The 14,728-nt window shown below is 37.3% G+C and overlaps 1 protein-coding gene across 3 annotated transcripts in view; it reads left to right on the top strand.

Annotated features, from left to right (window-relative positions):
• Positions 1 to 14,288, top strand: part of ECHDC1 (ethylmalonyl-CoA decarboxylase 1) — a 29,488-nt gene extending 15,200 nt beyond the window's left edge. For all 3 annotated transcript variants that reach the window (XM_055135239.1, XM_055135237.1, XM_055135238.1), the window contains 4 exons: positions 604 to 746; positions 7,228 to 7,280; positions 7,786 to 7,866; positions 12,949 to 14,288. In XM_055135239.1, the coding sequence (XP_054991214.1) occupies positions 604 to 746; positions 7,228 to 7,280; positions 7,786 to 7,866; positions 12,949 to 13,354 (683 nt within the window). In that variant the 3' untranslated portion in view covers positions 13,355 to 14,288. The remainder of the gene's footprint in view (positions 1 to 603; positions 747 to 7,227; positions 7,281 to 7,785; positions 7,867 to 12,948) is intronic.
• The last annotated feature ends 440 nt before the right edge of the window (positions 14,289 to 14,728 follow it).

Genomic DNA, 14,728 nt, shown 5'->3' with positions numbered 1-14,728 from the left:
CTTAGGGGACCATATTGGGTGCTGGGATCAAACCAAAATTGGTCGTGTGCATGGAAAGTACCCTACCTGCTGCACTGGTAGGGTGCTTGGCCCCATTCATTAGTTTTAACCACATAATTACAGTAATCAATGAAGATGCAGCATTTGACTATTTGTTGACCCTTTCCTCCTCCTGCTATGTTTCGCTTGTATAAGGCAAGAGTCCAAGGCAAGACTCTTGGCTTATAAGAATTTTATGGTTAAGACCTAGAGGGTTTTTTTGTGTATAAGGTCATTTGGGGGGCAGGGATCAAAGATTAAATTCCAATTATGACATTATGTAATGGACAAAAAGCAAAACCTTGCTCACTACCCAGCACTAGTATGTCAAAGTGGTTTTGGTAATCTCTGTCAGTTATGTGTTTCAAGGGGGTAAAAGATAATCTTCAGTTGCATTTGAAATCCACCCTATGGCAACAATGCAATAGACACTTGGTAGACACTCAGTGAATATTTGTAAATTATATAACCTAAGTGTCTTGTTTGGCCTACCAGCTTCTAAATTATTTTTACTCTACCAATAGTGTATCTGTGTCTGATTGTCCTGTTTCTCTTTTCTGTCAGGTGTGATGATGTTACAACTTCTGGAAAAAGTGATTGAGCTGGAAAATTGGAAAGAAGGGAAAGGAGTCATTGTCCGTGGAGCAAAAAATACGTTCTGCTCAGGATCTGATCTGAATGCCGTGAAGGCACTGGGAACTCCAGAGGCAAGTGTTGCTTGACTTCTGCTGAATACTGTATGGTTACTCAGTACATGTGATTCCGCAGTTTATATTTTATTTATGTGGTTATTATTATAACAGCTGTTATAGCCTTCAAAGTGACAGTTTTTAATTTTTAAATTAAGATTAGGGCATAGTAGTGTGAAGTACTAGGAGAAAGAGGAAGAGGGAGGGGTGGGAGGGAAGGGAGGGAGGGAGGGAGGAGGGGAGGGAGGGAGGGAGGGAGGAAGAAATGTTAGCAATAACTAGAGTCTATTATTAGAGTCACTAGTGTTCTAAATTCTTTAGAAATTTTTTTAAGAAAAAGTATTCATTTGTTTTGGGGCCACACCCTGTAATTCTCAGGATTTTGGCAGCATTGATAAGGGGGTTACTTCTGTGGTACTGAGGGAAATAAGGGACCAGGGATCAAACCTGGGTCTTCTACTTAGGAAGCTTGTATTTCCATCCTTTGCACTACCTTCCTGCCCAGAATTGGAATTCTTTTAAGTGGAAGCCCCTTAGCATATAGTGATAAGCTATGTTATTTGAGAGTCAGAGTCTGACATATAATAGACTTTAGTAAATGGTAACAGTGGAAAAACATTATCCTGTTTGAAAAGAAATGCTAATCATTTTATCACTGTATCACTGTCATCCCATTGCTCATCAATTTGTTCGAGCGGGCACAAGTAACGTCTCCATTGTGTGGGTGAGACTTGTTACTGTTTATGGCATATCGACCAAGAGTATCTCACCCTCACAGCAGAGACTGGCAAGCTACCTGTGGCGTATTTGATATTTGATAATCATTTTATCATTCATCCTAAAATCTGTTTTCCTTGAATTTGTCCATCTCTCTACCCATATTCTTCTAGGTAAAAAAAATAAAAGGAAGAGAGAAAAATGAAAAGAAAAAGAAAAAATGATTCTTTTGCTGTTCTAGATGTAGGGTATTTGTGGGTAGTAATTTCTTACTGGCATTCTACAACTCACATCACTGTATATAATGCGTGATTTCTTTTTGTATAAACATATGAGGAATGATTCCTAATTTGGTAAATCAGAGCACAGATTTGGTAGATTTGTGGCCAAGTATTTAGATAAATTTGTCTTTGTTTTTCGGTCCACACCTAGCAGTTCTTAAGGCTTACTTCTGGCCCTGTGCACAGAGATCCTCCTGTCAGTGCTTGGGAGCCCATCTGGGGTGTCCAGAATTGAAACTGGGTTTGCCATGTGTAAGGCAAGCACCCTACCCTATCTACAATCATTCTGGCTTCCATGGATCAACTGGTTTTTGTGTTTTTTTTTTAATGTAGTTGGTCCCTTAAGTGCTAGAAGGAATGTAGGGAAAAAGGAATTCCCATCCACTGTTGGAATAGTCATCTGGTTCAGCTCTATAGAAAACAATATATAGACTTCCTTAAAAATTAGGCATTTAACTTTCATGTGATCCAGCAATTCCACTTCTTGGTATCTATGTCAGAAGCCCAAAACAGATATTTCAGAAAGATACTTGCACTTCTGTTTTCATTGCTGAGCTATTCACAAAGCCGAGATCTGGAAATGGCCCAAGTGCCTAAGAACAGATGAGTGGATTAAAAAAAAAAAAATGTGGCATGTATACATAATGAAATACACTCAACTGTAAGAAAATAATGAGCTCTTGCAGTTTTCTGTTACATGGATGCAACTAGAGAGTATCTTGATGAGTGAAGTCAAAGGGAGAGAAATGGTCTCTCGCACTGAATGGCCTCTCATAAGTGCAATTCAGAGAATTAATAAGAGAAGTAAAAAATGGTCAATGGTAACAGCCCCTGAGGGCAGGTAAACAGAACGGAGTTTGAAAAGAGGCATCTGCAGGGGCAGACAGTGAATGGGAGCGTACTTAGGGACAGTGGGGCTCTGATGGCATGCTGATGGTGGGTGTGGTCTTGAGGAAGATATGCTCGAAGCAGTCACTGTCACTGTCATCCCATTGCTCATCGATTTGTTCGAGCGGGCACCAGTAACATATCTCATTGAGAGACTTATTGTTACTGTTTTTGGCATATCCAATACGCACAGGTAGCTTGCCAGGTTCTGCCGCACAGGTTCAATACTCTCAGTAGCTCAATACTCTCCGAGAGGGGCGGAGGAATCGAACACGGGTTGGCTGCGTGAAAGGTGAACGCCCAACCGCTGTGCTCTCGCTCAAAGCAGTACTGTTAAGAATATTGTAAATCACAGTGGTGAAATAAAAGTTGGTGGCTGGCTGGTTTCATTTTGTTATCCTTTACTTAATGAGCAGGAAATGAGCTCCAACTTCCCTGACAAGGCTTGGAGATCGATTTGCGTAGCATTAACATTGTCCCCGAGAAATTATGAGACAGAAAACTATAAAATAGGAAGAAACATAATGAGTATTATGTTTTTTAATCTGAATTTGGTGCCATAAATTTTCTATAAACTGAAGGCAAACTCTTTTCAGAGAACAAATAATTAAAATGCCATTTTAGCTTTTAAGTGATGAAAAAAATTAAGCCTGTGTATTCTGCAGGCTTCACTTGTCAAGGTTGTGTCTTAAGGAAAATATTGGCATTTTAGAAACCTTTATAAGCAATAGGGTTTGATGATATCTTTCCTCAACACCCCCAGCCACACCCCCATGCCAGTTGTTTGTTTTCTTTCCGCAAATCTATTGCACTTTCTCTTTATTGTTTAAATGTTCATACGGGTGTGTGTCACTGATGGCTCACACTTGAATGTGATTTTATTTAACATAAACTGCAGTGACTTCAGAGTGCTGGCTTAACTTTTTAGATTTTGCCACGATCGTTGTATACTTCCATTTCAGTCCTTAATTTATGGACAAGCTTTTTTTCCCCCTCTGTCTTTCCATATATTATAAGGAAATAGTTAAATGTATACATCAACACTTAGAAAGAAAACTTTGCTCACTTGTGGATCTAGAAAGATAATTTTTACTGGCTGGGCACTTTTTCACTCAGAATGAATGTAACCTAGAGTAAATGTTATGTTAATATTTTCTTTTTTCAATAAGTTGAACACTGATTCTTAACCATTGTGGTACTGGGAAGAGTTGGAAAGTAAGGTTGTGTCTCAGAGTATCATTATAGAGATGAAGATATGTCTGTCACTAGCAGTTCTGAAAACATTTTTTTTCTTTTGGTACTTCCAAGCTTCCAGCTTATGTACTTCACTGTTGATGCAGGTCTTACTTTTTTTTTTTTTTGGTTCCTTTTCCCCAGCTTATTACATCACCAGTAGGGTTTTATTTTTCTCATTGACTTTTCTCTTTTTAAAAAAATTATTACTAGAATTTAAGTAACAAGTTGATAGTGATACGATATTATACTATATGATATGATACTTATAATATTGATGTACACAGTTACCACACCTCAGCACCACCAAGTGCCCAGGACCAGCTACCAATGACTTATCATTTCTAGTCCTCTCCAGGATGCCCATTCACCCCTCTACTCTCCTCTGCCACACCCCAACTCCACACCCCCTGTTGGGTAATCTCAGTCTGAAGACCAAGATTTTGAAGACTTTGGTGTCATTTGATACTGTCCATTTCCATGTGCTACTTCTCTACTTACCACAGATGAGGTCATCCTCTATTGTTTTCCCTTGTATTTCACTTTATATATCCTTTATATCTGTCCAAGTTATAGCAAATTGAATTATTTCATCTTTTCTTATAGCTTCATAATATTTCATTATGTGTACATGCTAAAACTTCTGTCATTGGATATTTATTTCTAAACAGTTACGTACTAAGTGCTTCAGTGATCATAGTGTGTGTGAATCTTTTTGAATTGTGTGTGTGTATGATTGACGGGACTGATGTCAGAAGTGAAATTCTAAGGTCATATGGGATCTCTGTTCTTACTTGAGAAATCTCTACGGTATTTTTTATAGGTCGCCCCTTTCTTGTGCAGATTATTTAATAGTGAACTAAATACAGTACTTGTAAGAGAGATTGCAAGTACTATGACTAAGTTATTATAATAAAAAGTTAAAGTGAAACAGGAGAAAACCATCACTCAGGGATTTTCTAAATCTTGATGGAAAATACTTGATATGAGCCTTTCTTTATGTTAAGTCAAAGTATAGGTTATTTCAAATAGAGAAGGCAATGGAACAAAGATAAAAGAATAAGTGTAAGGTGTTAGAGGAATGGCAAATAGGTTTTGACCAAAGTTAGGGTATTTTAGGGGCATAGTCATCCATAAAGTTGGTTTAACAATTTGACATCAGTTGAGATTGTCTTCTTTTGGCAATATGATATCATCACTGGATAGGAAGTTTTATCAGGCAGAAGGGTGCAAGATATGTTCAAGAGGTAAAAGAAATTAAATAAAGATAGTTTTAAAAAGAAAACTTTTGACGCCGAACCCTGCTTGGGCAGGGAGATATTCTCTGTTTTCATTCTGGACTTGCTCCTGTGTTGCTTGGAGGACCATATGGTATTGGGGATCAAATCCAAGATTCAAGTAGAATTGAAAAGCATGTGCTCCAGCCTTTTGAGCCATTTCCCAGGCTCCAGAGTTTGAAATACTTATAAGAAATGTATTTAAAAAGTTTGCAATTTGTAAAGAATGGGCTTAGACCTCAACCTGACACTATGCACAAAAGTCAGATCAAAATGAATTAAACACCTCAACATCAGACCTCAAACCATAAGGTACATTGAAGGCAAGGTTGGCAAAACCCTCCACAATATTGAAGATAAAGGTATCTTCAAAGATGACATGCAACTGGCCAACCAAGTGGAAACAGAGATAAACAAATGGGATTACATTAAACTAAAGAGCTTTTGCACCGCAAAAGATACAGTGACCAGAATACAAAGACAATCTACAGAATGGGAAAGGATATTCACCCAATACCATATCATCAGGTAAGGGGTTGATATCCAGGGTATATAAGGCACTGGTTGAACTCTACAAGAAGAAATCATCCAACCCCATCAAAAAATGGGGTGAAGAAATGAACAGAAACTTTCCCAAGGAAGAGATATGAATGGCCAAAAGGCACATGAAAAAGTGCTCTACATCACTAATCATCAGGGAGATGCAGAACAAAACAACCATGAGATACCACCTCACACCACAGAGACTGGCACACATCCAAAAGAACAAAAGCAACCGCTGTTGGAGAGGATGTGGGGAGAAAAGGACCCTTCTACACTGCTGATGGGAATGACGAGTGGTTCAGCCCTTTTGGAAAACATAATGGACGAGTCTCAAAAAATTAGAAATTGAGCTCCCATTTGACCCAGCAATACCACTGCTGGGAATATATCCCAAAGAAGCAAAAAAATATAGTCGAAATGACATCTGCACTTACATGTTCATCTCAGCACTGTTTACAATAGCCAGAATTTGGAAAAAACCCGAGTGCCCTAGAACACATGACTGGTTGAAGAAACTTTGGTACATCTATACAATGGAATACTATGCAGCTGTTAGAAAAAATGAGGTCATGAAGTTTGCATATAAGTGGATCAGCCTGAAAAGTATCATGCTAAGTGAAATGAGTCAGAAAGAGAGAGACAGACATAGAAAGATTGCACTCATCTGTGGAATATAGAATAATAGACTAGGAGACAACACCCAAGAATAGTAGAAATAAGTACCAGGAGGTTGATTCCATGGCTTGGAAGCTGGCCTCACATTCTGGGGAAAAGGCAGCTCAGATAGAGAAGGGAACACCAAGTAAAATGTGGTTGGAGGCCACAAGGGGGAAGGGTGAGACTGAACACAATGGCCACTCAACACCCCTATTGCAAACCACAACACCCAATTGGAGAGAGAGAACAAAACAGAATACCCTGCCACAGAGGCAGGGTGGGGTGGGGGGAGATGGGGTTGGGGAGTGGGAGGGATGCTGGGTTTATTTGTGGTGGAGAATGGGCACTGGTGAAGGGATGGGTTCTGGAACATTGTATGAGAGAAACAGGAGCACAAAAATGTAGAAATCTGTAACTGTACCCTCACGGTGATTCACTAATTAAAAAATAAATTAATTAAAAAAAATAAAAAGTTTGCAATTTGTACAGCTGCCAAAAATGAGAACATCAATAGTATGTAGAAATAACCTATGTAGCCTCTGTAGAATTATGAACTAGTAATAATATCACTTCACTTGTATCACTTGTAGTCCCGTTGATCTTCGATTTGTTCGAGTGGGCACCAGTAACATCTCCATTTGTCTCTGTCACGAGCTAGTGACAATTATAGTAATAATTATATACTGGGATAATATATTTCCCATAATATTTGCATAATGTTTTGTAGAGAATCCTAAGAGATCAAGTGTCATACTACATCATTTGCATTTTAGACAGCAGCAAATAATTTTCAATGAAAACCTCACTCACAAGTTATAGTATTGGTTTTACTGTTTATAAATTCTGAGGTTTTTGCCTTAACTGTTTGAATTACACTGTTGTGTTTATTTTTCTTATTTTAAGGATGGCGTGGCCTTGTGTATGTTCATGCAAAACACCTTAACAAGATTTATGAGGTAATGTGTCTTGGTCACAAGTATAATTTCTAAACAAACCAAAAATCTTTTTGTTATTTTTTTGTGTCAGTTAAAATGTATTAGCTGATTTTCAAGTTATAAAATATATTAACTGACTTTCAAGTCATTTTTATTCTTACGCTATTTCTTCATATCATAGATGATAGTAATTTAAATGTTATGAAATATATGCAAGTTTTTTGTTATTTATTTTGATAAATATACTTTAAAAGTAAGATGTAAGACAAAAAAAGACAGTTTATGTTAAGGAGTTTAGTATCTCCTTAACAGTTTATATTACTAGCTGTATTTAGAGACATGGGTAATGTGAAATAAGGTTAATTCGAAAAGAATTGCTATTTTTTTCAATACTATAGTGTGTTTTCCATCCTGATCAACAAGCTTATCATTTTTCGTGTGTTTGTTACTAATTTTCATCTTAAAAATACTTTCTGAAAGTGAAAAATATTAATGTTCCACTTTTCTTTTTTCCCTTATCATATAGACTTCCTTTAATAAGTGTTGCGCTCATTCAAGGACGGGCAATGGGTGGAGGAGCAGAATTTACTACAGCATGTGACTTCAGGTAAGATGGAAATTGTATTCTCTTAGCATAAACATCATTAATATATGATACTTTATGGAATTTTACCTGAAATCTCATCCATACACTCCTGATTTGGAACCTCTGTCTTTGAAGTAGATATTTCTAAATGTGTTCTGCTTATCACGATCTTTTATGTCATTATGTATTTCTTGCGGTCCAGAGTGATAGTACAGCAGATAGGGCACTTGCCTTGCATGCAGCCAAAACTGGTTTCAATTCCTGACCCTCCATATGGTCCCCCGAGCTCACCAGGAGAGATCCCTGAGTGCAGAGCAAGGAGTGGCCCCCCCGCCTCCCCCCAAAAAAAGATACTTCCTTCTTCTGATTACTCATGTAATTTTAAGAACTTTCTAATCTTTTGATTTTTTATATATGTAAAGCATAAATGTTTAATGGCTTATTACAAAATGAAAGCCAGCATAGTCACTACTGATTTATTTTTATTTTATTTTTTTATTTTTTTAAATTTTTTTATTAGCGAATAACCATGGGGTATAGTTGCAGACTTACAAACTTTCATGCTTGCATTTCAGTCATACAGTGATCGAGTACCCATCCCTCTACCAGTGCTCATTCTCCACCATCAATCATCCAAGTATCCCTCCCACCACCCCCCTTCCCCCCTCACTACTGACTTAAAATGATAATCTGTATAACCATAATACAGGTCAAGAATTCTAACAGTGTTAAAATGAAATGAAGCCCTTCATTTATTCCTCAGGGAAACTATTTTCCCGAACTTAAATCTTTTTAGTTACATAATAAATTGTTCCTTTTTGTATTTTATAAAGGGCACCATATAGTGTGAAAAAAAATTCAGTAAGCTATGCAAATTAGTACACTTTGTATTTTTATTTTTTATAATCTTAGATTTGTTTCAGTTTACTGTTCAAAATATATGACTTTGAAAAAAAATATGACTTTGTTTTCATATAGATAAAATATTTTTTCTATCTAAGAGAATTTTCAAAGAGCCTATTCTCCTTGAAAACTAGAACTGGAGAAGAAGCTCACTTGATAGTGCCCTCTGCTGCCATCGGTGCAAATTGCATTAGTTTGCTGGGTTTTGTTTTATGAGGAGGAAACATGCTGTGAAACGAATTAGAAAAGGTAGTCTGTGAAGAGACTAAACGCTTTTATCATTTTAACCTGAAATTAGGTACTTGTTAAATACATAATTTAAATATATAATTTTAATATATGATAAAATATTTAATGTTTACTACAGTTAATGAAGTAAGTTACATAAGTGTGCATTATCACACCAGCAAACTCTGTACATTAGTATTAGTGCAAATTAAAGATGGCCTTTGGAGAAAGCCTCTAACACAGTGTAGTTTCATTTCCTAGCAGTTGTTTTTTTTAAGACTTTTATATCACCATGTTCTTTTCTGATCTGTGGGAACAGTTACTGTTTATGACTAAAGGCAAAAATCATAGGAAAAATGATCAGAGGCTGTTTCCTTCCAACACTGCTAATTTGTCTTGTCTTATTCCCCAAGTGAAGGAAGTGTCGCATGTCCTGGTTTTAGTTACGAAATGTCTGAGGATACGGGCCTCATTTGATGTATCTTCTCAAGCATGTACATTCACATTGCTTCCAGGCAGACATGCTTTTTCATGGACCCACTTTGCTGGGCTTGGTGGAACTGGGGGCCTCCAGGCCCATGCCTGGCCGTGCTCACGGCAGAGCAGCCATTCCCAGCAGTGCTCAGCATGTGTTGCTAGGAATTGGACTCAGGTGAAGCAGATGTGCCCCAACTGCTGCACTGTCTCCTGGCTCCAGACCAGTGATTTTCAACCTTTATATACGTGCAGATGAGTATCGGTCTGTGGGCCAGTGGTTGAAGACTCCAAGTCTAGGGACAACTGTATACTGTCTCACTAGCAGAAACTGTTTTTTGTAGTGACTACAACACTGTTTTGTTTTATATGCATGTGACACACACATTTGTAGACACAAATATATGCACATGCACACATCACCCCCCCACCAACACAACCCAGTCATAAAAAAGAAAACAAGACTTATTCCAGTTTTGATGTCCGCGTAAGCACATTACAGGTAGTACCAGATAATTGCATTTAACCTCTAGAACTAAATTTTATTTTTCTCTTAGAACTAAATTGTGTGTAATGTAGTAAGGTCTATCAGAAAACAATTTCTATTTTGAAGTATATTTTGGTAAAGGGAAATTTTCCCTATTTCATAATATTTAAATTTTTAAACTTTATGAAAGGCTACAACCTGAATATTCCATTATCTTTTACTAACAAACTACCCTGTTTTGTAGATTAATAGTTTTATGTCTAAGGTATAAAACATTTCATTGACTTTTATGGTTGTATTTACTAATAATTATTAAATGTAGAGTGCCATGGCAGTAGCTAGAAGGGCAAGAGCACATACTATGAATGTGTGGCAGGAATCACAGGTTTGATTCCCAGCACCACATGAGCCTCCAAATACTGCCATGAGTGTACCTTAGCATCACCGGGTATGACCCCCAAACAAAACATTACATAGTCATTCAGTAAGACACAATATAATGAATCAGAGTTGATCACAACAGATATTTTTAAAAGATCATCTCAATTTGTTCAGTTTAAAAATATTTTTCAAAAAGGCATCTTGTGAAATATAGCAAAGGAAAAAAAAGCCATGTGGTATAGATGGTACTCTTCAAGCAGAATTACAAATATACATGATTAGCTTTTGTCATAATCATTTATATTATCCAATAGGGTTTAAATAACTTTTTTTTTTGCTTTTTGCTTTTTGGATCACACCAGGCAATACACAGTTACTCCTGCTCATGCACTCAGGAATTACTCCTGGCGGTGCTCAGGGGATCATATGGGATGCTGGGAATTGAACCCGGGTCGGCCGAGTGTAAGGCAAACACCCTACCCGCTGTGCTATCGCTCCAGTCCCCTAAGTAACTTTCATGTTCACATGATTCCTAACACCCGACCATCATTTTTGTATTGTAGATGTAGCTCTGAGCCAGTATCAGTACTGTGCAGTAACCCTCATAATTTTGCATTAGGTTCAGATTCTTACAAATTTTCTCCTCCTTATTGAAAAATCATTTATTGAATCCTACCATTTCCGTGGTTATTTGTTTTCGAAAAACAATTGTTCATACTGAGGCAGATTTTCTCTTGTAGGAATTCACAGCTGTGAAATGAAAATTCTCTGGCCCAGTAGGTTAATAAATAGGCTTTTGTGAGAATTCTCTACTGAGATTTTTCTGTTTAAAGGGTCAGAGCCTCAAAAGAAGAGCCTGTTGTTCTTGATGCTGACAGACCCAGACCACCTGCAGCTGAGCTCGAACCACTTTGAAGTTCAAATCTGTTTTTGCCAGGAAGTTCGAAAGCAGTAATTTTTCTGAAGTTCTGTATTAAAGTTCTGATATTATTGGTCCAAATTGAGGTTTTAAGATACTGAAAGTTTCTCAATGGAAGCATAGTTGAAATAAAACTCATAGGCAGCATAACACTATGACAAGCAACCTTTTGATAGCATACAAATATTTAACTGCCAATTGTGAAGTCCTTTGCTATACCTTGTTTCTTTGTTGCTCCTTAATCATTCAGTCATTCCACTTTCTCTTAACTGTTCTAATCAGAAAAATCTCAAGGCTTGGGAAAAAGGAAACCCTGCAAAAGGAATTCACTGCCTCCAGTCCACTGTCAACTTTCTTTATTGCTTCCATCCCAGTCTAGCTGTTACATACTGTGACATTAAGAGAACTACACAGTGAAACTAACCTGCCTTGGATTAATTGTTGGCTTTGCCATTTGTTGCCCATTTCCCCCTATACAGACTGTTACTGTACTTCATGATTGTCCTAAAGGTTACAAAGTTCCTTACATTGAGGTGTTATGAAATGACAGATAAATACATACTAATGAAGCATCCAGGGCTGTATCACTGCCATCCCATTGTTCATCGAGTTGCTCCGGTGGGCACCAGTAATGTCTTCATTTGTCTTAGCCCTGAGATTTTAGCAGCCTCCTTTTACTTGTCCTTCTCAATGGTGCCGCATTGCAGGCTCTTTCAGGGTCAGGGAAATGAGACCCATCATTGTTACTGTTTTTGACCAATCAAATACACCATGGGTAGCTTGCCAGGCTCTGCCGTCCGGGCAGGATACTTTCGGTAGCTTGCCGGGTTCTCTGAGAGGGAGAACTAGACAATAAGAAGTTGCTTCCAGGAGCATGCAGGAAGCAATGAAGCAATGAAGGAATAAAGCATCCGGGGCAATCCTCAAAAAATAAGTTGGATGCTAATCACTTGTTGCCTCTTCTGAATAGCTTCATACTATAAAGCTAAGCTTCCATGGTGTTATATGTGCCTCTGAATTTTATGCTAATCTGTTTGCTCTATTTCTACATTATTAGTGTATTCCCCATAGAAGCCCAGCAGTTTTACTTCTAGGTCTGGAATTTAAATTCCCTTTCTGAGCGCGTTTTTTTTTTTTTTTTTTGCTTTTTGGGTCACACCCGGTGATGCTCAGGGGTTACTCCTGGCTCTGCACTCAGGAATCACCCCTGGCGGTGCTCAGGGGACCATATGGGATGCTGGGAATTGCCGGGTCGGCCGCATGCAAGGCAAATGCCCTACCCACTGTGCTATCGCTCCAGCCCCCTGAGCACATTCTTAATAGCAGCTTTTTACATGTTCATTCCTTGGAGAAGCTTTTGGGAGTGTTCAGAGGCTTTGTCCACTTGAAGTTAACAGTCTCAAATTCTAGTAACTTGCCCTATTTTCTTGTTTCATTTTAGAGGTTGCAACTCACTGTAGAAAGATAAAATTTTGAGCTTTATGAAGAAAAGATGATTCTAGTTTGCAAAGGAAAAAGCAAAGACAAGAAAAATGTTTTTTAGACTGAAGTGTTAAGTACTATGTAATAAGTGTGGATTCTAGACTTAAGACTTTCTGAACAATGGTTCTAACATAATCTAGATTTCAGACCAGATCATGAATAGATAGTACTTGGTGACCAAAGCATATATACTTTGTTACAATCAAGTTTTTCTTTTTCTCTTTTGCAGATTAATGACTAAAGAGAGTGAGATCAGATTTGTCCACAAGGAAATGGGGATAGTACCAAGCTGGGGTGGTGCTACTCGGCTGGTTAATATCATCGGCAGTAGACAAGCTCTCAAAGTCTTAAGTGGGGCCCTTAAACTAGATTCAGTGAAAGCTGTGAACATAGGAATGGCTGAAGAGGTCTTGCAGTCTTCAGATGAAAATGAATCTCTACAAGAGGCACAAGAGTGGCTAAAGCAATTTACCAAAGGTTCACCAGAAGTAATCAGAGCTATGAAAACATCTGTGTCGTCAGTCAAGCAGCTTGGTTTTGAGGAGGCACTACAGACTGAGAGAGATCTTGTAGGCACAGTTTGGGGTGGACCTGCAAATTTAGAGGCGATTGCTAGAAGAGGAAAATTTAAATAACTTAAAAAAATAAGTATAAACTTTGGTAATTAAATGTATTAACAGTTAAAAGATGTTAAAAATGTCAGATTTTGAAGTATCTTTCTGAACTATTAGACTTTCCAAGCAATGGTAATTGTTATAGGTATCTGAACAATGGTAATAGTTAACTGAATATCATTCTCAACAATGGTAATGGTAATAGATAATTGAATACCCGCACTTACTGATCGCCAAGTTTGCAGTATATTTGGGTCGCTACCAAGTTTTGGTTAAAAAATATAAATTCCTTCTTATAGTTATTAGACTATAACCAAAGATCTTATTGTTTACAAAGTCTATTCCTAATGTTATTTTTTCATAGATTTTATCCTGTCTTATAAATAACTTTCAAAATAATGAATCTTGTAAGTAAAGAACAAAAATGGAGAGGCCAGGTGAGGGATAAGAAGTCATTTTCTTCTGTTAGAATATTTAAGTCCTAGGGAATGGTACCTGATGCCTCCTTTCTTTACCGTTAACTCCTACAAATTTGGAGCTTTACTAATTTGATCATTTTAATAATTTTCCATTTGAATTATGAATGATAATCATATGGCGAGTCTGCTATAAACTGGTAATTTGTGCACTCTGGAATTTTTAAATTAGTAATTAAGCACTATTTACTGTATCAAGTTTAATTTTACACCAGAACTGCATAAGTCTTCAAAGGGACTCATGAAGCAGCTTAGGTGTCTGCGTTTATACCAGGTTTCTGTTTTGTGAAATAATCTTTTTCAAGTAAATGTAAAACTCATAATGATTGCAGTAACATTTGAAAAAAAAATGTGATTCATTAGGTTCTAATTCTAACCTGTCACCAGAAGATAATTTCAAAATAGTGATAGCTTTTCTATACTACTGTAACAATCCACATCTAAAAATATTAAAAATTATTTGCATAAATGCTTTATCAGTATGTCCTGTTGTTTTTAAGTTTGAAATCGTATTTTGTTTTCATTGGTATTTTTAAAGATCAGTTTGCAGTGCCATAGAAATTTAGGAATGTAGCTTAACATCTCTGTATGTGTATAAATTTATCACCACCAAAGTTCTAGTACCATCCCAACATACAACCTCAGAGCTCAGGACCTTTAACCTCAGTCCCCAACCCCAGACTTTGTGTTATGTCAGGGATCAAATCTATGTCCTCATTTGTGTGAGGCACATGCTCACTTGAGTTAGCAAAACTTAAACTCAAAATGACTTTTGTCTAGAACAATCCCCTAGCTAGATTACATATTAATACTTCGGACCCTTGCCATCGCTTCAGCCCACTTGAGCAAATCGATCAGCAACGGGATGACAATGACAGTGACCCTTCCTAGATTTTACATATTGTTGAAAGTGAATGAT

Source organism: Sorex araneus, chromosome 4 (genome assembly GCF_027595985.1).
Source record: "Sorex araneus isolate mSorAra2 chromosome 4, mSorAra2.pri, whole genome shotgun sequence".
Classification (NCBI taxonomy): Eukaryota; Metazoa; Chordata; class Mammalia; order Eulipotyphla; family Soricidae; genus Sorex; species Sorex araneus.
The sequence above is the reverse complement of the archived record's forward strand: the minus strand, read 5'-3'. Positions and strand labels throughout refer to the sequence as shown.